General features: G+C 35.5%; 1 protein-coding gene across 3 annotated transcripts; it reads right to left on the reverse strand.

Moving 5' to 3' along the window:
* Window positions 1-227: 227 nt before the first annotated feature.
* Window positions 228-24,545, reverse strand: LOC127837413 (uncharacterized). Of its 3 annotated transcripts, none has more exons than XM_052364484.1 (2): window positions 24,410-24,545; window positions 228-3,044 (listed from the first exon to the last, which is right to left on the reverse strand). In XM_052364484.1, exon 2 carries the CDS (start codon window positions 2,207-2,209, stop codon window positions 398-400), a length of 1,812 nt encoding a protein of 603 aa, XP_052220444.1. In that variant the 5' UTR covers window positions 2,210-3,044; window positions 24,410-24,545; the 3' UTR covers window positions 228-397. The 3 variants fall into 3 exon arrangements, with proteins under 3 accessions (XP_052220444.1, XP_052220453.1, XP_052220439.1); XM_052364493.1 differs by lacking the exon at window positions 24,410-24,545 and adding an exon at window positions 23,571-23,651; XM_052364479.1 differs by lacking the exon at window positions 24,410-24,545 and adding an exon at window positions 3,542-3,689.

The following is a 24,545-nucleotide window of genomic DNA, read 5'->3' on the forward strand; positions in this document are numbered from 1 at the left end:
ACTTTGGTTATCGATTTCAAACGTTTTCAAGGATTTATTCTTATGCCTTAAGATAACGGCACCCTGTATCAGGAACCACATGCGTATGTGCATTTTACCGTTACGGAAAAATAATTTGAACTGCACTTCTTACTATTATAGCAATAGATATAATACGTGCTATTAATATTTCTGAGTGAATTATTGCAAGAAACAGAAATAAAAAATGAAACGGAAGAAACACGATATGCATTATCATCATTTAATCAACGACAGTTAGTAATGTAAACATATTTGTTGCGTTCATATTCATACAATATAATATGTCATTTTAATTTCAGTGTTGTAATGTATATGTATAGCAATTAACAAAACGACAAACAATAAAATGTACGACAATTAAAAGCACGTTTGGTATTTATTCGGACTGTTCAGACGACATTTCCCCGGCATAGCCACTAGATTCAAGGGAGGTAAGGCTGACGCTGATTGCATCACTCCGCCCAGAGTTGTGTCGCATCCGTTCAGACGCAACGTTAATGCTGAACGAATTCGTACAATGTCTGCATATGTGCTTGTGACAAGGACATGCGCGTGCGTCCGTTTCCCGGTAGTGTGTATCATATATACAATCATCCGCGCGTTGATGACCATCTTTGATATAACATTCTTCCACAATCTCTTTTATATCATACAATGAAGTATTTTCATCGTTTTTCGTTAACTCACTCAGTTTGGTGTCAAACTCTGCACTCAATCTTTCGAAGCAAGATTGTTTTAAATCAACAGGATCACTTAACGACTTCGGCATTTTGGTAACAACCTCAATTTTAGAACAATCAACATGATGCCTTCCGTTACAGCGCACGCAGTTTTCCGCAGTACACTCTGTTGTTGTGGTACGAACACATGTTTCAATGTGTTCATTTGCCTTTTCATTGCCGTCACATCTGGCAAGAATTAAACTACAGTCCCCATCTGGTAGTGGCTCTGTTATAAAAACATCATCTGCCATTTCTATGTCATTGATATCTTTATCGATGTGGTAATCTCCATTTGAAATTTTTACCCTTGGTTCCAACGGGAAGACATTTGTTTTATTACAGACATCATAACCGTTTGATCGAGTTAGTTTCTCTTCATCTTGGAATGGCCGAGATTCATGCACATAAAAACGATTATCACATATACATGCACTTGCTATCAGTTCTTTTTTCACACCCTCTACCATTTGGTCGCTTGGGACACCTATGGAAGAGAACGTCCTGTCAAAATGGCCTTCCACAACGCTTTCACTGAAGTGACGTCGGTTTCGTTTAATAAGAGAATATCGGAATGCCTTATTAGTTTGCGTCGCTATAGAAACCATATCTAGTTTAGGCCGAATTACAGAACCTCTCAAGTGCCTCATAGCTGTCACGTCAGTTTGACAGGTATCAGGACGATGCACACCTGCATTTAGTTCAAGTTTAGAAATCAGTACCTTTTTCAAGACATCTGAAGGCCTATGGACAGAAGCCCAATTTTTCGGTGAACGAGCTTTGTCCTCAATAAACGACACGCGCTGTTTGTTATTGTGTCGTAAAATTGAGGAGTCGGATGTATTGAATCGATCTGTTTCCGTTTCGACACTTGATGTGGACGGTAGACGGCTGGGGGTGTCATTGTTTAACATCCGGACAGAAGAAACGGAGAAGCTAGACTCGCTGTCGTTGTTGAAAGTGTCGCCCCGCAGACGTCCGGACTCCCGCGAAAACCCGAGCCGCGAGAGCAGCCAGTGTCGATGGGTGTCCGTTAACCGAGATTTATTTTCCACGTTCGAAGAGCGGTATTGAGGTTGATATTTATTGCTGGTATTATTATTGTTACGTTTTTGAAATGAATTGAACGAGGATACTGTGTCGTATTGAGAGGACGCTGATTCAGAGAGCATGTCGATTTGCAAATAATCGTCGTCGCCGTCGGAGACTATGACCGCATACTGGTCCATGCCGTCCTTATCGTTGCCCCGCGTGTAGCGCCTGAACCACTCACAGCATTTCAAACACAGTCCCACCATCACAACCACTACCCCCACTATCGTAAAAACAGCGAAGTTGAAACCTGAACCTTCCGATGACGCATTTTCCGTTGTAGTGTTTGACAGGATAATGGCGGCACGCGTTGTTTCTTTAGGGGACATTGATGAGATATCAAGTGTTATACTGTGCATATCACCCCAGCTGCTCATTTTCCACAAGCAATTGTTCACACATATACACCGTCTTAATCCGTGCTGTACTTGTACAGCAACACTGGGGGACAATTGAATCAAATGACAAGTCAGCTATTTGTTGATGCTTTTTTTAATATAAATTGATTTGCAATACGTGAACAACTTCTTGCAACGAAAGCGCTTATAATAAAACATACAATATACACTACTTTGGTAGCAGTAGGTTCTTACTTAAACAATGAACATTATGTTTACATTATGATATTGTGTTTTTTTTAATTTTACTTCCAGCGACACATTATCTCCGCGTACATATGTTTTTGCAACCAACATTATCTCACAAAGTGAAGTTAGACACACTGTTTAATATTATGCACATCTGTTTCAACGTCGACGTTAATTGGAGTGATTATGACAATCGAAATTATCCATGTTTATTTCACATATTTTTTTTCACTCTGTTTCTGTCCTTATAGCAAAACAATAGGTTAGCTTCAGATGATAGTGATTTCAATACTTCCTTTATCAGATGATAGTGATTTCAATACTTCCTTTATTCGTATGCTCTTCAATATCAAACAGTATTTCTCCCTAGTGTAACGTTGTAGCTCTCAACATCGCACTAATGACATGTTACATTAATTCGCTGTGTAGTTTATGTCCGATTTCAAGATCAAGCTGTTTTGACATGTTCTCTCTTCAATAAACGCGCACATTCAAGTGCGTTAAGGCTTTGTCCGATACTCAATACAATACTTTTCGGTGTCTTCCATGTGATCCGCATTGTGACGTGCACACAAAAAAAAATCTTCCCAATGTCGTCGGTGTGATGCTATGATTTCGACTGACACTGAAAAGAAATATAAACGACGGTTACGAAAAACAGTATCAAATATTGTGTAACACTTAATATAAACCATTCAGATTTCCGCTATCTGGTAAATCCTGACAATAAGTATTCGAACTACATGTAAGTTAGCTGTACATTAAATATAATGGAGTATCTGTATTAATACGAAGGTTCCAAATAACGTGCGCAATTTAAAAAATCCATGTATAAATTGTGCACTAAAGCAAACTTAAGTTTTCAAATAAGTTTCAAAATAACGTGTCAGTAAATATGATCTTACAGCACTCACAAACAATTAAAATTACGTTGAAATCACCAAATTAACATAATTCTTATCCAGTTTAAAAGTATGTCAGATATAATTAAATAGCAGTATTAAGATATGTACAATAAATACCATGACCGATGTAAAAAAAAAGTATTACACTTCCCTATTTAAATTGGAAAGATGTGGAAATATATTTTGGTATAGTGTTCAACACTTTTGCTTCACTTACATCGCGTATCAAAGTTAATAAATAATCCACATATGCACACAGACGAAATAACACATTAAATAAAAAAGGAAAGCCACAAGTTCATCAGTTTTAAGTAAGAACTTGCGTTTTAATGTCTCACTAATCATAAAACGCGCCAGAATTGTTATTGGTGGTTGAAGAAACAAGGAAGGTTTTATTGAAAAGCAGTCATAAGTGTCCTTATTAACGACATAATCTTCCGGTAGCCAGTTAGACAAGTACGCTCGGATATCACTGAGATAGTGTTTACTGTTTACTAGGAACTAACATTAGATTAGTTTTACTATTTCCGTTAAACCAGATTTAAGGGTTAGATGTTGTTGGTTTTTTTGCATTATGTTTCTTCAATATAAAATCAACTTTAAACTACAAACGCAAATTATGAATATCATATAGGGTAATTAATTAACTACGCTCACTAATGATAACTCTACATTAGTTTCATGTTTAACTAACAGTGTGTAATTCTGGTCGGATGATTACACTGTTAAATACTTACAAGCATTGTGAAACCACGCCTTAATGATCCATTTTTTTTCGTGTTTATTTTCGTGTTTGAAAAACTAACACCAAATTTATATATATATATATATATATATATATATATATATATATATATATATATATATATATATATATATATATATATATTTACGTAAACAACAGTTTATGGAACGTTAGTGAAAGCAACACACGCGAGTACAGCTTCTACATTTACCAAAAACATATAAAATCCGACGCTAAAACGTACAGATAAATCGCAGGTCTCGCCACTTAAACGGATGATTTAAGTGCGTACAATTCGAAGTAACGTGTATGACAAAAACACGATACTTAATTCATATACAGCACGGAATAGTATTTTTCCTAAATGAGCTGTTCGAAATTGAAGGACATATATCATAGCCCTTCAAATACCAGTGTGTACGACTTTTCAAAGCGACACAGTAAATCTGCGAACAATGCCATTCTATATCTATTGTTGAGAAGTAAACTATGGGACCACCAGGAGTAGAAAAAGCGATATCGGCATAAATTCTGTGTATTCTTGGCATTTTGAAATCGAATCGGTTAAAACTCAAACTTATTTTATTATTATTTTTATTTAAATGAATGTATTAATGGGTCCTACAAATAAATCATTGTCATAATGTATCGTTTGTTCAGATGAAATATATAATAGTTGTTGAGGTTTTTATTTTACGTGCTCATTATCGTAAACTACTAACGGATGGACCAAATATATTTTTCTATTTGTTCTGATGTGCAGACTAATGTCCCCGGTTATTATAGCAAGCAATGAAGGTTGGCAACTGCTTGCCAAAATACATGACCTTTGAGCTTTTATATAATGGCATGGTCAAAATCATAGCATTTACACAATGACATTGCTACATAAAATATTGTATAACATTATCAAGAGATAGATCCTTGGCAAGCCGACTAGGCAGCAAGGTATTAAGCGATAAAGGTAACATTTCGCGGCATTGGCATGCGGTAAATGTGTCTGAGAAATAACTATTCATACGCAAATAATGTCAAAACAACGGAATATCATTAATAACTATGCAATCAATAAAGTTAGGATTGCATTTGGGAGTTCATTAAAGATGGCATGTTAATACTTTGTTGTGATCGTTATTATCGGCGCTGCCAAAAAAATAACGAGTTCGTTCCGCAGACCAATTTGTCTAAGACTGTATTATCATGGTAGGATTGCAGTCATTAAAAGAATTAGACGACACAAACGACAAGAACAATACCTTGATGACGGAGGCTCATAATAGCTACGCATGCCAGCTGACAACATCTATTCAGATCGTTGTCAAGTATGTGGGCACTTAAAGTCACAAAAGTTGATTGTAAAACTGTTACTTGTAAGTCGAATAAATGAGTCGTGTCTGAGAAAACTGGGCATAATGCATGTGCGTTAAGTGTCGTCCAAGATAAGCCTGTGCAGTCCACACAGGCTAATCAGGGACGACATCTGCTTAAATTGGATTTTTGTTAAGAAGAGACTTTATTTAAACGAAAATTGTCACAAAAGCGAAAAGTGTTGTCCCTGATTAGCCTGTGCGGACTGCACAGGCTAATCTGGGACGACACTTTACGCACTAGCATTATGCCCACTTTTCTCAGAACGCGACTCAAATGAGAGTAAGACTTTCAGTTGTTGCTTATTTCCTATCGTTCATTTTCGCACTTAATTGTTAGTACACGTGCGAATAGGTTTTAAAAGGGATCTTTTCACGTTTTGGTAAATTGACAAAATTGAAAAAAGTTGTTTCAGATTCGCAAATTTTCGTTTTAGATATGAAATTTGTGAGGAAACAGTAATACTGAACATTTACCGTGGTCTAATATAGCCATTATATGCATCTTTTGACGATTTATTTAACAACCTGAAAATTATAAAGCGTTGCAACGCGAAACGATTGAATAATTTGGAGAGTTCTGTTGTTGTTTAATTTTGTGAAACTACGAAGATTGCTTATATAAAGCATAAAATACGTCTTTCATTCGTACTTGGCAGGATGGTCGAGCGATCTAATTGGTTTTTACTCCAGGACTCCGGGGGTTACTGGTTCGAGCCCTGCTGCGGGCTACTTTTTTCCCCTTTTTAAATTTTATTCTTGATTATTTACTGGAGCTTTTTAGATCCAATATTTACATTTATCAATATAATGCATTTAATGACAAACTTCAAAACATGCCAAAATCTGTGAAAAGGCCCCTTTAAAGTACAAGTGTATCATATTATTAAATTGGTTGCACAATTTCTAACATATAAATAATTCATTTAAATAATTCTGTATGTTATTGAGTTACGTAAATATCAAATGAAAAGTGGTAGACTGATAAAAAGTAAGCAATATGTTTATCTGCTTGAAAATGTTTTTTTACTTCTATGTATGACAAACCTGTAGACTAGATATTCCCCGTAAGAGTACCACGTATGATTACAAATTGCCGCTCAAAGGTCAAGTGGAAATTTAAGGTCAATTTCTTTAGAATTGTTAACAAATATATATTTCAAACAAAAAATAGCCTTGTCAAAACAGTTTGATACGTTCGAACCCAAAGTATTGATCAAGGTCACAAATGAAGGTCAAGGGAAGTTCTTTGGCTCAAAAATGAGCTATTATGTGAAGTCGTGCCACTCGCAATGAAAGTTCAAAAAGTGGTATTTCGCATACACAGGCTTACTGAAATCCATGTGAGATGGAAGCGGTGCGCACTATGAAACATCTAGTTTTTCGTATGATTTGATAACATCACAGATTCAGAAAATGCATAGCAAACATATTTCACTATATGTAACAACATTCAATTCGCAGTGCGTTTTGTTTTTCCTTTCACATTAGATATAGGTAATGATGATGGATATTGAAAGGCCTCTATGTGTTTTTGTAAGATTAAATGCACTTGAGCACATGCATTTGTATTTTTTAATATCACAGAATTAAATGAATTACAAACATGTGTTCTATTTGGAACATTTTAAATAATTTTACTAAGAAGGAAAAATGAAATGAATGAACTAATCACGTGTCCGGGAATCGAACCGGTACCTTTCTACGCAAAATATATCATCCACATCACACAGGCTTTTGAATAAACATCGTTATTAGACCCGTATGTCGGAAAACTTCGTAATTAAACCCGTATTTCGGAAAAAAACATCGTTATTAGACCCGTATGTCGGTAATACATTGTTATTAGACCCGCATGTCGGCAATACATCGTTATTAGACCCGTATGTCGGTAATACATCGTTATTAGATCCGCATGTCGGTAATACATCGTTATTAGACCCGTATGTCGGTAATACATCGTTATTAGACCCGTATGTCGGTAATACATCGTTATTGTTATTTTTACTTTACGTGAATGATCTACCCTTAAAACTAACATCAGAATCTGACATGTATGCTGATAATGTAACAATCCACTGTAAAGGGAATAATATAACTATGATAAATTGCACTCTTCAAGACGACTTACTAAGGTCACAAAATTGGTGTATGATAAATAATATGGCAGTCAACCCAGATAAAACTACTTGCATGACTATAGGATCACGCCAAAAACTTAAACATTCAGAAGATCTAAATTTGTTTGTAAATAACTCAAAAATAAAACATGTTGCAACCCAAAGACTTCTAGGTATCCATATTGATAAACATTTAAATTGGAAGGCCCATGTTGATATAACTTGTTCAAAACTTGTTTCGAAATTATCACTGTTCGGGCGTATACAATATTTTCTAACACCTGAGATCAAAATTATGTTCTATAATGCGTATGTAACACCAATTATTGATTATGGATGTGTCACATGGCAAAATGCAAATACTAGAGACATAAACAGAATATCAAAACTGCAAAAAAGGTTTTTAAGAGTCATATTACGTAATGACTTAAATATAAATGAGTATGATTTATCAAAAAAATACAATAGCTTTCTTTTGAAAAACAGATGTAAATATTTCACATGTATAATTATTTACAAATCTCTTCATAATTTAACGCCCACATATATTGACGACTTGATAAAACTGGTGAAAAACAATAATTACAATTTAAGATCGATATCAAACAATGATTTGACGCATAAAACACCTCACTCAAACCTTTTTTTTTAAAGTCGTTCAGTTACTCTGGTATTCGCCAATCTCTCACTCTCACTCTCACTCTCACCACTTTCAAACATAGGCTTAAGAAATATTACCTCTTTGAGGCGCAAAATGAGTCTCACGCGTAGTAACATTTTTCTGTTTTCCTCTTATTTAAAAGTCAAATACTCCTCCATAAGTGTCGTAATGATTACTGTAGATTTAATTTCTGCAAACAAATATACATATTGCTTTTTCAAACTATTTATATAGCAAGGAAGTGCAGGCTATTCTTCATAACAGTTGTGTAATTTCATATCCAATTGTGAACAACACTGGTCATGAATATTGTTTTCTGTAATTATAATATTTGTGTATATCAGCCACTTCTATCAATCGTAAACTATTTCAAGAATAATGTATTCCACGTTTTTAAACTCTGACTTTGTACAATAATGTACGCGGCTGTTTTTGTTAACTTTTTGTTATTGGTCGTGTTAATTAAGATATGGTAATTGTATAAGTGTGTGTGTGTGTGTAGGGGGGGGGGGGGGGTATGTGCGTGCGCGCGTGTGTGTGTGCGTGTGTGCGTTAGAGTGTGTGCATATGGGAAAATGTAATCAACAATACATTTATATTCTTAAATACTTTCTGTTAATAAATACTTGTTCCTTGAGACCATTGCAATATTGGAAGAGAAATTAATGATATAAAAGAAGTCATATAGTATACTTGCTTTTTATGACACTTCTATTACACTGTTACAGTACTCTTATGTCCGTCAAAGTCTACATGTTTGCATTATAATGTAGAAATGCATTATACATAACCATAGTTGTTTGAAGGCCTCATTGAAAATAAGATTGCCATTGTTAAAATGTTTGCATGACTTTTGTATCAATGTGTTGTCTTAATGAGTTACCTTCGGAAAATAAAGAGATTATTATTATTATTATTATTATTAGACCCGCATGTCGATAATACATCGTTATTAGACCCGTATGTCGTTAATACATCGTTATTAGACCCGTATGTCGGTAATACATCATTATTAGACCCGCATGTCGATAATACATCGTTATTAGACCCGTATGTCGATAAACATTGTATTAGACCCGTATGTAGGTAATACATCGTTATTAGACCCGTTTGTCGGTTATATATCGCTATTGGACCCGTATGTCGGTAAACATCGTTATTAGATCCGTATATCGGTAATACATCATTATTAGACCCGTATGCCGGTAATACATCGTGATTAGACCCATATGTCTGTGAAACAGCGTTATTAGACTCGTATGTCGGTAATACATAGGTATTAGACCCGTATGTCGGTAATACATCGTAATTGGACCCGTATGTCGGTAATACATCAGTATTAGACCCGTATGTCGGTAAAACATCGTTATTAGACCCGTATGTCGGCAATACATCGTTATTAGATCCGTATGTCGGTAATACATCGTTATTAGACCCGTATGTCGGTAATACATCGTTATCAGACCCGTATGTCGGTAATAAATCGTTATTAGACCCGTTTGTCGTTAATTCATCGTTATTAGATCCATATGTCGGTAATACATCGTTATTAGACTCGTATGTCGGCAAAACATCGTTATTAGACCCGTATGTCGGTAAAACATCGTTATTAGATCCGTATGTCGGTAATACATCGTTATTAGACCCTTATGTCGGTAATACATCGTTATTAGACCCGTATGTCGGTAATTAATCGTTATTATACCCGTATGTCGGCAAAACATCGTTATTAGACCCGCATGTCGGTAATAAATCGTTATTAGATCCGTATGTCGGTAACTACATCATAATTAGACCCTTATGTCGGTAAAACATCGTTATTAGACCCGTCTGTCGGCAAAACATCGTTATTAGACTCGTTTGTCGGTAATACATCGTTATTAGACCCGCATGCCGGTAATACATCGTTATTAGACCCGAATGTCGGTAATACATAGTTATTAGATCCGTATGTCGGTAATACATCGTTGTTTGTCCCGTATGTCGGTAATACACGTTTTTGCTAAATAAAAATCGAAGAAAAAAATCTTCATAATTTGCACAGTTTACACTGATGAGTATCAATTAACGAACTTGTTTAACTTTCTTTTTCGTCGTCTTCAATCCTTTTTGAATAAATGAATGTCGGTAGACCATTGTCAATTTACCAAACTGTGTACACGCCTCTTTAAGACCAAGTCCTGCTATGAAGTGCTTAAAAAAGAAAATTTTAACTTCATCTAAAATGTTTCATAACTATAAAATACGCGCATATTTCACCTGTATAGTTATGCTAATACTTGTATCATTGATAGTGCAGTATTCACTCTAGCTATAGTGTTGTTAATACTTGTATCATTGACAGTGTAGTATTCACAGTTACTCAAGCTATAGTGCTAATACTTGTATCATTGATATTGCAGTATTTACTCTAGCTATAGTGTTGCTAATACTTGTATCATTTACAGTGTAGTATTCACAGTAACTCAAGCTAATACTTGTTTCATTGATATTGTAGTATCCACTTTAGCTATAGTACTGATTCTTGTAACATTGATATTGAAGTATTTACTCAAGCTATAGTGCTAATATTTGTATCATCGATATTGTAGTATTAACTCAAGCTATAGTGCTAATACTTGTATCATTGATATTGTAGTATTCACTCAAGCTATAGCGCTTATACTTGTATCATCGATATTGTAGTATTCACTCAAGCTATAGTGCTAATACCTGTATAATTGATATTGTAGTATTCACTCAAGCCATAGTGCTTATACTTGTATCATTGATATTGTAGTATTCCGACAGCTATAGTGCTCATACTTGTTTCATTGATATAGTAGTATTCACTCTAGCTATAGTGTTTATACTTGTATCATTGATAGTGTAGTATTCACAGTTACTCAAGCTATAGTGCTAATACTTGTATCATTGATATTGCAGTATTTACTCTAGCTATAGTGTTGCTAATACTTGTATCATTTACAGTGTAGTATTCACAGTAACTCAAGCTAATACTTGTTTCATTGATATTGTAGTATCCACTTTAGCTATAGTACTGATTCTTGTAACATCGATATTGAAGTATTTACTCAAGCTATAGTGCTAATATTTGTATCATCGATATTGTAGTATTAACTCAAGCTATAGTGCTAATACTTGTATCATTGATATTGTAGTATTCACTCAAGCTATAGCGCTTATACTTGTATCATCGATATTGTAGTATTCACTCAAGCTATAGTGCTAATACCTGTATAATTGATATTGTAGTATTCACTCAAGCCATAGTGCTTATACTTGTATCATTGATATTGTAGTATTCCGACAGCTATAGTGCTCATACTTGTTTCATTGATATAGTAGTATTCCGACAGCTATAGTGTTTATACTTGTATCATTGATAGAGTAGTATTCAATCAAGCTATTGTGCTAATACTTGTATCATTGATATCGTGTTATTCACTCTAGCTATAGTGCTTTTACTTGTATCATTGATATTTTAGTATTCACTCTAGTTATAGTGCTCATACTTGAATCGTTGATATTGTAGTATTCACTCTAGCTATAATGCTTATACTTGTATCATTGATATTGCAGTATTCACTCTAGCTATAGTGTTGCTCATACTTGTACCATTGATATTGTAGTATTCACTCCAGCTATAGTACTTATACTTGTATCATTGACAGTGTAGTATTCACGCAAGCTATATTGCTAATACTTGTAACGTTGATATATTAGTATTGACTTTAGCTATAGCAATTCTACTTGCTACATTAATATTGTTGCATTCACTCAAGCTATGATGCTTATACTTGTAATATTGATTTGCCGTACTCACTCTAGCTAAAGTGCTAATACTTGTATCAATGATATTGTTGTATTCACTCCAGCTACAGTGTTAAAACTTGTATAATTGATATTGTAGCATCCACTCTAGCTATAGTGCTTATACTTGTATCATTGAAATTGTAGTATTCACTCTAACTATAGTGTTAATACTTGTATCATTGATATTGTAGCATACACTCTAGCTATAGTGCTTAAAGTTGTATCATTTATATTGAAGTATTCACTCTAGCTATAGTATTAATACTTGTATCATTGATATTGTAGCACCCACTCTAGCTATAGTGATTATACTTGTATCATTGATATAGTAGTATTCACTCTAGCTATAGTGTTTATACTTGTATCATTGATAGTGTAGTATTCAATCAAGCTATTGTGCTAATACTTGTATCATTGATATTGTGTTATTCACTCTAGCTATAGTGCTTTTACTTGTATCATTGATATTGTGGTATTCACTCTAGTTATAGTGCTCATACTTGATTCATTGATATTGTAGCATTCACTCTAGCTATAGTGCTCATACTTGTATCATTGATATTGTAGTATTCACTCTAGCTATAATGCTTATACTTGTATCATTGATATTGCAGTATTCGCTCTAGCTATAGTGTTGCTCATACTTGTACCATTGATATTGTAGTATTCACTCCAGCTATAGTACTTATACTTGTATCATTGACAGTGTAGTATTCAATCAAGCTATATTGCTAATACTTGTAACGTTGATATATTAGTATTGACTTTAGCTTTAGAAATTCTACTTGCTACATTGATATTGTTGTATTCACTCAAGCTATGATGCTTTTACTTGTAATATTGATTTGCCGTACTCACTCTAGCTAATGTGCTAAATACTTGTATCAATAATATTGTAGTATTCACTCTAGCTACAGTGTTAATACTTGTATCATTGATATTGTAACATCCACTCTAGCTATAGTGCTCATACTTGTATCATTGATATTGTAGTATTCACTCTAGCTATAATGCTTATACTTGTATCATTGATATTGCAGTATTCACTCTAGCTATAGTGTTGCTCATACTTGTACCATTGATATTGTTATATTCACTCCAGTTATAGTACTTATACTTGTATCATTGACAGTGTAGTATTCACGCAAGCTATATTGCTAATACTTGTAACGTTGATATATAAGTATTGACTTTAGCTATAGTAATTCTACTTGCTACATTGATATTGTTGTATTCACTCAAGCTATGATGCTTATACTTGTAATATTGATTTGCCGTACTCACTCTAGCTAAAGTGCTAATACTTGTATTAATGATATTGTAGTATTCACTCTAGCTACAGTGTTAATACTTGTATCATTGATATTGTAGCATCAACTCTAGCTATAGTGCTTATACTTGTATCATTGAAATTGTAGTATTCACTCTAGCTATAGTGTTAATACTTGTGTCCTTGATATTGTAGCATCCACTCTAGCTATAGTGCTTATACTTTTATCATTGATATGGTAGTATTCACTCTAGCTATAGTGTTAATACTTGTATCATTGATATTGTAGCATACACTCTAGCTATAGTGCTTATAATTGTATCATTGATATTGTAGTATTCACTCTAGCTATAGTGTTAATACTTGTATCATTGATATTGTAGCACCCACTCTAGCTATAGTGATTATACTTGTATCATTGACATTGTAATATTCCCTAAATCTTTAATGCTAATACTTGTATCATTGATATTGTAGTATTTACTCAAGCTATAGTGCTTATTCTTGTATCATTGGTATTGTAGTATTCACTCAAGCTAGAGTGCTCATACTTGTATCACTGATACTGTAGTATTCACTGTAGCTATAGTGTTTATACTTGTATCATACAAGTAAAAACATTATAGCTACAGTGAATAAATGTATCATTGATATAGTAGCATTCGTTCTAGCTATAGTGCTTATACTTGTATCATTGATATTATAGTATTCACTCAAGCTAGTGTGCTAATACTTGTATCAATGATACTGTAGTATTCACTTAAGCTATAGTGCTTATACTTGTATCGTTGATATTGTAGTATTCACTCTAACTTTAGTGTTAATACTTGTATAATTGATATTGTAGCATTCAATCAAGCTATTGTGCTAATACTTGTATCATTGATATTGTAGTTTTCACTCTAACTACAGTGTTGCTAATACTTGTATCATTGATATTGTAGTTTTCACTCTAGCTATAGTGCTTATACTTGTATCACTGATATTGTAGTTTTCACTCTAGCTATTATGCTCATACTTACATCATTGATATTGCAGTATTCACTCAAACTACAGTACAATCATGCATTGAATTAGGAATCAATTTCAGGTCCTTTTTGTTCTCAATTCAGTACATCGTCACAAATCGTTCTGCACTCATTTTTTTATACTGTTTACTTAAAGACGGCATTTATTTTTTTAAAGCAGCAGCGATATCACTTAATCACTACAGGCATTTGGAAATGTAAATTAAAATGATTCACACGATAAGTGTCGTCTAAATACAGTTTCAGTCGGAGTATTCTACAAAACGACTTGTCAATAAGACCTCTGTCGGACCGTATTTGGTACAAAAACGAATATGGTACATTTGTACCATATTCGGCCGAATATGGTACAAATGTACCATACTCGGACCGAAGATGGTACAATTTTCGACCGAATATGGTACAAACATTGTACCATATTCGGTTGGAATAAGTTTTTCTATGCTCGCCAAAACGTATTTGGTACATACCAAAAAAACTCATAAAAATGAAAATGGCCTACGTATATGGTACATAAATTATGTATTTCTTAATAAATGAAATAGTCTGCCGATGTGTAAACTTTTTTTCAAACTCAAATACATTGTATTAACCTAATATTGGAAGTGACAAAAGTATCATCATCATCATCATCATCATCATCATCATCATCATCATCATCATCATCATCATCATCGTCGTCGTCGTCGTCGTCGTCGTAACTAGCAGTAACAGAAACAGCTAACCTATCCACACTTTACATGGATTTTGCTGGTTGTGTAACTGTTTCGCCGGCTAGCTCAGTCGGTTGCGCGTCAGATTGGCACGCAGGCGGCCTGGGTTCGATTCCCGGGCGGGCCAGATACTTTCGTGGAGATCATTAATAGCAATTTTCAAATTTTTAAAACTTTTTTTTTCGAAAGTGTATTTTCACCAAAATCCGATTTAAGAGATTTTGAGCTCTTTTAAATGATTATATCTCTCCAAAAATAAGGATGTTTGACTGGCTGCTTTAGACAGGTGTGACTGTATTCCTAAACATTACTTTGTAAAGTTGATTTGTCGTTCCGACGTCATATTGCTGAGAAGCCGACAAAGCTTTGAAGTTTCCGATTTTTTCTTTGATAACGTGCCGCTTTAAAAAGGCGGGAATTTTGCACACGAGTCTTACTCAGAAGTCAGTAACCATATTTGACTTGGCGGTCGGCAAGAAAAGTTGTGATTTTCGACTAGAAAGAATTGAAATCCAAACTTTCTTCAAACTTCAAAAGAATTCTTGACAGTAAGTACTGTACATAATTTTAATTTTCAGTTGTCTTAATATGCATTGATGTTTTAACATGCATTGATTTTTATGTTTTATGCCCCCCCCCCCCCCCTCAGAGTGCATTTGCAGTTGTCCGTCCGTCTATCCAATTGTCCGTGGCATTCCTTCCGGGTGCGTAACTCCTAAACTGCTAAAATATTTAAGCTACAGTCATTTTTTCGAAAGTGTATTTTCCACCAAAATCAGATCGAGCTCCTGTAATCTGTAGATTTGAACATTTTAAATTTTATGGAGTTTATAGGTCTTTGACCTTCGAACCCTGCCTAGTCGTGACTTCTGGTGAGCGACCTAGGCCCCCAGGGCCCCTTCTTTATATCCCTTCCATCCACGTAGCATTGGTTTCTACAGACCGTTTGTCCGTTGACCGCCATAAGTTTGCCCGCTATTTTTCCCCTGAATTTGAATTCGGTTGGATTTCAATGAAACTTTACATGAAGTACTTGCTACTTTCATTGCGCATATTGCCCGGAAGTTCGGATTGTAAATTTTAGCGGAGCTATCAGACGAGTGATTTTAGCTCAGCTCATGTCGTGAGACATTCGTTTTCGACACGCGGTGTTCAATACAAGCTCTATTAACTAATGAAGTATAAATGTATAATAACTTATTATATTATTTCAGATGAAGGAAGCAATTAGGAGAAAAAGGAAGCAATTAGGGTGCTTGCCCAGGTCGAAGTACGACATTATTGTCAGATGTTTAAACGGATCGTTCGATGTCCCTGTGAAGAAACGGACACCTGAAGAGAATAATTGTTTGGCCATGATTAGAAAACGTAAGGACTTCGAGCTTGGTGACCGGGGTTCTTTATTGTGTGGCGGAAAGCAAGTCCTTGTGAAAGAAGATCTTCCTAGATTTGTTGAGAAGATGTTCATGGAAAACAAAGGATGTGGAGCAAGGGTTATTTACAACAAACTGAAAGTAAATTACACGGGGTTCTCGGAACAAGCTATCCTTGAAATACTGTACAATAGCAAGTATTACCATGAGAAGTATCCGAGATTTACAAACAAGCCAAAGCCAAAGACAATTACAGAAGAGGAACCAGGCAAAAGATGGCAGATTGACATAATTAACATGAAAAATCAAAGTGTTAGCTACAAGGGGTCCACATACAGTTATATTCTACAAGTCGTGGACGTTTATTCTAGGTACGTTATGCCAAAACCCCTGAAAACGAAGAGTTCGCGTGAAGTTGCAAAGGCATTAGAGGACGTGTTGATGGTTAACCTTGCCCCTGACATCATCCAATGTGACAACGGACTGGAATTTAAAGGCCCTAGTATGAAACTTTTGTTGAACAAGTACAACATCAAAATGATCAATAGTAGGCCGTATCATCCTCAATCACAGGGCAAGTGTGAAAGGTCAAACAGTGTTATAAAGGCCAAGATTCTATTTGCAACAAAAAGTAAACGTGGATTTAACTGGGTCGAAGGGCTTCAAGATTTAGCCTATGCCATAAACACAAGTTTCAAACGAGTTCTTGGGGGTCTCACGCCCTTTGAAGCCTACTACGGAAGAAGTCATGTTTTTACCAAAGAACGTCATAGTTCTCGTGAAATAAAGAAAACCATACGGCGAGCAAATAAAAAGGCTTACAGGTCGCTGTTGAAAAACGCAACTTCCCCAAGCAAGTACAAAGTAGGAGAGACAGTATTAATTCGCTATCCCTTTCGAAAATCCAGGGTGCCAACCAAAAGATATGTTATCGAAGGCAAGGTAGAAAAAGTAAAACGAAATGGTGTTTATATCGTGTCATTTCAAGTACCGAACAAACCCGAACTTGGATTCGTAAGCAAATCGGTTGGGGTCGAAAACATGACTAGCCTAACTGTTGCGTTAGAGAAACAACGAAAAATTAAAAAACATTCATTAAAACAGAACCGCTCAGAGAAACAAAATCACAGAACTAAGTACTATCATGTTTTAACACACCATGAAAATCTGCAGTTGTTGGATGGGGTGAATATTGCCATGGACCCAAATCCGGATGGAAATTGTCAATTTGCTGCTATATCGCATCAACTTGGTAAAATTGGTATATACAAAGACGTAGATGCTTTACGTAAGGAAGCAGTCCATCACATTGTAGAAAACAGATATTTCTATGAAACTTTTGTCTATGATGAAACATTTGATGAATACGTTAAGAATATGTCTAAGAATGGGACATACGGCGACAACCTCACGCTCATTGCACTTATGAGAGAATATAATTTGCAGTGCCTGGTAGTTTCTACCCGAGGACTAGAACACTCATCAATTGTGTCAGCAGATGGAAAGTTCGATGGTGATGTTGGAACAATTGCATTGGGGTATTTCCCAGAAGGATTTGGCATGCATTACGTTAGTATCCGTATCAATCAACGCGTGTACAAGGACATAATATCACGCTTAGAACAGTCGTATGACAACGGTGACTCTGGCGACAGCGCTGCGTCTGGCGACAACGCTGCGTCAGGCGACAACGCTGCGTCTGGCGACAACGGTGACTCTGGCGACAACGGTGACTCCGGCGACACCGCTGCGTCTGGCGACAACACTGCATCTGGCGACAACGCTGCGTCTGGCGACAACGGTGACTCTTGCGACAACGGTGACTCCGGCGACAACGGTGACTCCAGCGACAACGGTGACTCCGGCGACAACGGTGACTCCGGCGACAACGCTGCGTCTGGCGACAACGGTGACTCCGGCGACAACGCTGCGTCTGGCGACAACACTGCATCTGGCGACAACGCTGCGTCTGGCGACAACGGTGACTCTTGCGACAACGGTGACTCCGGCGACAACGGTGACTCCAGCGACAACGGTGACTCCGGCGACAACGGTGACTCCGGCGACAACGCTGCGTCTGGCGACAACGGTGACTCCGGCGACAACGGTGACTCTGGCGACAACGGTGACGTCTCTGTGTGTTCAGCCCTGAAAGAGCTTCAAGATATGATAAACAATAGGAGGGCACAGAAGCGAACGACTTTTCCATTTCTGATGTTACCACTTCACATTCAAGTTGAAATTTTTAAGTTCTGCATACAATCAAACCCGTCAATCCAGTTTGTGTTGGCGAAGGTCGGCAAACCCTTTAGAGATTTAATAAGGTCAATGAGTTTGCAAACACCTAGAATTTACATTCGGCCGGATATTGGACTAGATACTAGTAACAGAAATCCTGTTAGCGTTCGTTTCCTATTAACAAGAGCGGGCAGAAACAGCGGTCTTATTTCGGCAATAAAAGAAATCATCAAGGGGCCAAAATGGGCAAACGCATGGCTGCGTTTGCGTGTTAGTGGAATCGGTTGGTATGATATCATAGATGTCATGTACAGACATTACAGGTGAAATATACATGTATATCGGTGTTTGGAAACCTGTTATGTTATTTTTGTGATTGATGATTATGTTCTTCTACCGGAAATTTGTTGTCATTTGCTCATTTACTGGTAACTTTTTACGAAGCACATTTGGGATATTTTGGCTGCTACTAAAATGAATGTATATATGTATATTATGTCTTGTCAAAATGCTACAGTTGGATTAAAATTTAAATGCTGTTCTATGTTCTTCAATATTACTTTGAAAAATCCTGTCAGTATACCAATAAATGAAAAAAGTACAAGTTTGTTGAATCTCTTGAATGAAACAAATTATAAAATACAAAATATAAAATGAATATGTGATGATGATGATGACAAAACATTTGTGATGATGATGATGGTAAAAAAATTGTGATGATGATGGTGGTGGTGATGATGATGACAGTGGTTATGATGATTGGGGTTTGATGATTGTGGTGATGATGATGATGATGATGATAATGATGATGATGATGATGATAACAAACGTTTTGGGATGATGATGACAGCGATGTTTATCGGACGATGATGATGGTTATAATGATGATGATAAGTTTTTAGATGATGATGACGGCGATGTTTATCGGCCGACGATGATGATAATGATGATGATGATAACAAAATATTTGTGATGATGATGATGGCGATGTTTATTGGCCGATGATGATGATGATATTCTCATCGTCGTCATCATCATCACAACATCCTCATTATCGACCGAAAACATCGCTGTCATTATCATCACAAAAAAAACTTTTGTGATCACCATTACGATCATGATAATGGATATGATGATGTTGGTTTTGATGGTGATGATGATGGTGGTGTTGGTAAAGATAACAACGATGATGATCAATGGGGTGTTGATAATTGATGTGATGATGATGATGATGATGATGATGATGATGATGAGATAACGATGATGATGATGATGATGATGATGATGATGATGAGATAACGATGATGATGATGATGATGATTACGATGATGAGTGTGTATCATATTCGGAACGAATGTGGTACATTTTTCATCCGAATATGGTACAAGTTTGTACCATATTCGGTCAGGCATTTTACCCCAAAACTGCAGATACGTATATGGTACAATTAGACAGTTGTACCATATTCGGCCGAATATGGTACAAACTTGTACCATATTCGTTTTTGTACCAAATACGGTCCGACAGACCTCAGTTTATTAATTCGAGTTTTGATTACAAACGTGCTTTGCGCGAGTTTTCATGTTTATGAGACATCCTCAGTTACGTCAATGTCCGACTTTACGTTGGTGCATTATTCAAGTTTTCTAATTGAAAAATGTTTTAAAGACGTCATATATTTCCCATATTGTCGATTCGATAGCTTTGCATGTTCAATGTGCATAAATAACCAGCAGCTTCTGTAGCAGGAATAATATCCGCCCACTGAGCACGAATGTTGTCAAAAATTAAACCATGTAGGTTGAATCCAAGTTAAATCTAATTCTAAGGAGAGATATAGATAGCCTGGTATGTAATTTTTGTGTGAACCTAGTTCTTTCCACCTATTTTAACTTGAGTGTCGAATTTCCCGAATGCTTTTCTGCCATATGAAAGCCATTATAACGGTATAAATATGACTCAGCAAGATACATGATGATTTCTAACTAATATACTTCATTTTGCTGACATATAAAGGAACAGTTAATAATAAGAAGAAACTATTTATAAACGCAAAACAAGATTAGGGAGCAGTTATTTTTCACTCCCATTTTTTGGAAGACTTAAGCAAATCTGATAATCTGAAAATCTGATTTGTATATGAAATGGGCAAAGGTATTTAACATGTATTCGATACGATCGTTTAAGATTACTTACGTACGCAATGGATAAGGTGAGTACATGTTATTTTAAATGTCAACTGTTCGTTTATAAGCAACAGGACAATATTAAACTAATTACAATTTGAAAGTTTGTATTTGTGCACCGACCTAAACAGAAAACAAGCATAATTCTTAATGGGTTTACGTTCAAAATAAATCTTCAACATGATCTTCAATCTAATGAAAAATGGGCGACACGATAAATCGTCATATGCCTGATCAATTTAACAAAGGAATAATAGTGGAAACTTATTTAATATACCAGCCTTTCATACTCGATCCGTTCAAGTGGGAATTATATATTGAATTTATCGTTGCGTTGTTTCAGGCTTTTAAGTTCCTCTGCATGTTACTAGTATCACTTCTACGTGAGAACAACCATCTGTTGGTGGTCATATGGTGAATTAATTTACTGAAATGGGTAATAGTCATGCTTTAAAAATCAATATTCAAATGCTCTTTTGATTTTGGTGTTATATTGTGAAGCCAATGGTAACATTAGCACGTGTACGCCTTCATAAGTGCAGTAGTCACGGTGCCTATACCGCGTGACTTTTTAAGATCTGTGTTGGAAGAATAAAGCGCGACCCAGTTAGCATTGTTAATGATGTATTTTTAAATATTTCACCATTTTTAATGGGATAAAGTGGAGAGCCCGCTCATTCGTGAGAGTTTTCTATAGGGCAATAGGTATCATGATATGTTTAAACAAATAAGTATTTTTTCAGTAAAGTGCAACCGCGCGTTTGTAATATGAAGTCCACACACTAATCCGACATTTTTCTAACCGCTCAAATGCGCGGTTGCAATTTACAAAAATGGCTGTTTGACGTATTTGAACAAGTTCTGGTTGGTTCAAAACAAATAATTTAACCGTTTTTGTGTGTATTGCAATAAAGACAAAAATCTTCAGAAATATCCAGCGTTGACGTGATAGAAACAATTAAGATACTTTGAAATGGTTAAGGGATTGAATTTGGATTTGTTTTTACAGTTGTATATAAAACATTAGTTGCTTTTACTCCATTATAGCTCTCCGAATTCAATACCTTTGCTTATTTTGTGTGTTAATCGTTGTGTTTTCTTTGGTTACAAGTATGTTGATATTAAGAATCAAAGAAGTTGGGGCGTGTGTGGTGGAACAAGAGAATTATTATGGTTCGATGTCGTTTTAAGAAAGTCGTTCGGACATGGATAAGGGTGATGATTAGATATATACATGCATAAGGGTGATGATTAGATATATACATGCATAAGGGTGATGATTAGATATATACATGCATAAGGGTGATGATTAGATATATACATGCATAAGGGTGATGATTAGATGTATACATGGATAAGGGTGATGATTAGATACATACATGCATAAGGGTGATGATTAGATATTTACATGCATAAGGGTGATGATTAGATACATACATGCATAAGGGTGATGATTAGATATTTACATGGATACGGGTGATGATTAGATATATACATGCATAAGGGTGATGATTAGATATATACATGCATAAGGGTGATGATTATATATTTACATGGATACGGGTGATGATTAGATATATACATGCATAAGGGTGATGATTAGATATATACATGCATAAGGGTGATGATTAGATATATACATGCATAAGGGTGATGATTAGATATTTACATGGATAAGGGTGATGATTAGATATATACAAGGATAAGGGTGACGATTAGATATATACATGCATAAGGGTGATGATTAGATATATACATGCATAAGGGTGATGATTAGATATATACATGCATAAGGGTGATGATTAGATATATACATGGATGAGGGCGATGATTAGATATATACATGGATAAGCCTATCTGTACAGTGACCTCGGATAAGTTGATGGCAGTTTAAGGATCATACATCAATTGTTACGGCAGTTCAAGGATCATACATAAATTGTTACGGCAGTTCAAGGATCATACATCAATTGTTACGGCAGTTCAAGGATCATACATCAAGTGTTACGGCAGTTCAAGGATCATACATCAATTGTTACGGCAGTTCAAGGATCATACATCAATTGTTACGCTCTAAGTGCGAACATGCAATAATAATACATAAAATACGAAATATGTACATATGTAATACATAACGATCGGGGCGTCAAAATGGGATCAAAAGTGCAACGCTTCTCCGTCATTGTCAGTAATGGCGTCTTCAGTAATATTGCAAAAGCATACATTAATATATGGGAAAACACAAGTGGTATGGTGTGTTAATGCCCGCTGGTTTAAAGCGACAGCCTCCCGTTAAAAAAAGTTCGCAAATTTCATCAAACGTATTCAATCAGTCCGGTGAAAGAGATCTTTTTAGACGATTAATTGTTATAAAACGCAGCGATGCACTTGAAGGGAATCGGTAACGTCTTTGTAACTGTGAAAATGAAAGCTTTAAATTGACCGAGCCCTTTAATTTGAACAGTGACTAGGTTCTATAAATATATATACCAATTAAGTAAAACACAACACGCGAAATGCATTGAATTTTAATAACACTTAAGACCGTAGTGATTCTACGAAAAACTTTCAAAATAAAACATCTATTTACTCTGTTATAGCCACATTGAATATTAGCAATTAAATGTACACAAGTATAAAATATATCTGTCACGTTAATAATAACGCACATAAAATATAACTGTGAAGTAAATAATAACACTTGTCTGGAATGTCATAAATTAACTTACTATAATGTTCTTATTTTTCGAAATCCTGTTAGTACACATGTGATTGTATCTCTGTAACCGTGTGTTTCAAAGAAGGGGACCCTTGAACAGTTCGACAATGCGTTTCCGCTTTCGCAGGAAGTGTGTCATAAAATCCACACAATCCCCCACTTGTAGTGAATCGCTAGGGACATACAAATACCTTATTGTGAAGTGAAGTTAAGTTTGTGCAAAGCTTTATGAATATTTTCATCAGGTGTCTTACTCATAGGAGTTTTATTGGTTTACTTACCCTATAGCAGTATTAATTGTGTAATTTCCCATATGGTGAAATAAGATTCTAAATGTCGTATGACGAGTAATGGAAGCTGTGTCAAATCATACCCAAATGGCATAATAGACTTTTAAAATTGTAGCTTTTGCTGATTACAGTAAATAACAAAACAAATTACACAATGTATTAGTAAAAACACGATTTCACATTATTAAAAGAGCCTTGACATATGCATTGGCTGACATAAAACGACAGCAGTGTTTCAATTAGCGACTTTCAAGCAACATCAACCTCGTGTAACACACACAAACACACACACACACACACACACACACACACACACGATATGATACACTTTCGGTTACTGAAATTATATTTCGTACATCCGCATGTTTATCGAATTTCGAAAATTTAAGCCGCACACAACACATTTCAGGGAAAATATGATCCGAAAAAGACGTATTAACATCTGTGAAATAATATATTGACATTGCATATGTATGTGCACCAAATATGTTTGAAATTATAATCGCACAACACCGTAAAGTACGACGCTTTTTTAAGCAAAAATATAAGTTTATCGTACCTTTAAGCCGTATCCATTATTGAAAGTCGGCGCCCCATATGTTATTATGGTCGCATTACTGACGTGTTTTATATCAGATTAACCACAACGAGCATGCGTGTTTTATTGATACAATGAAGACACGCCGCGCTACATG

The sequence above is a fragment of the Dreissena polymorpha genome, chromosome 1, assembly GCF_020536995.1.
Source record: "Dreissena polymorpha isolate Duluth1 chromosome 1, UMN_Dpol_1.0, whole genome shotgun sequence".
In the NCBI taxonomy this organism is placed as follows: domain Eukaryota; kingdom Metazoa; phylum Mollusca; class Bivalvia; order Myida; family Dreissenidae; genus Dreissena; species Dreissena polymorpha.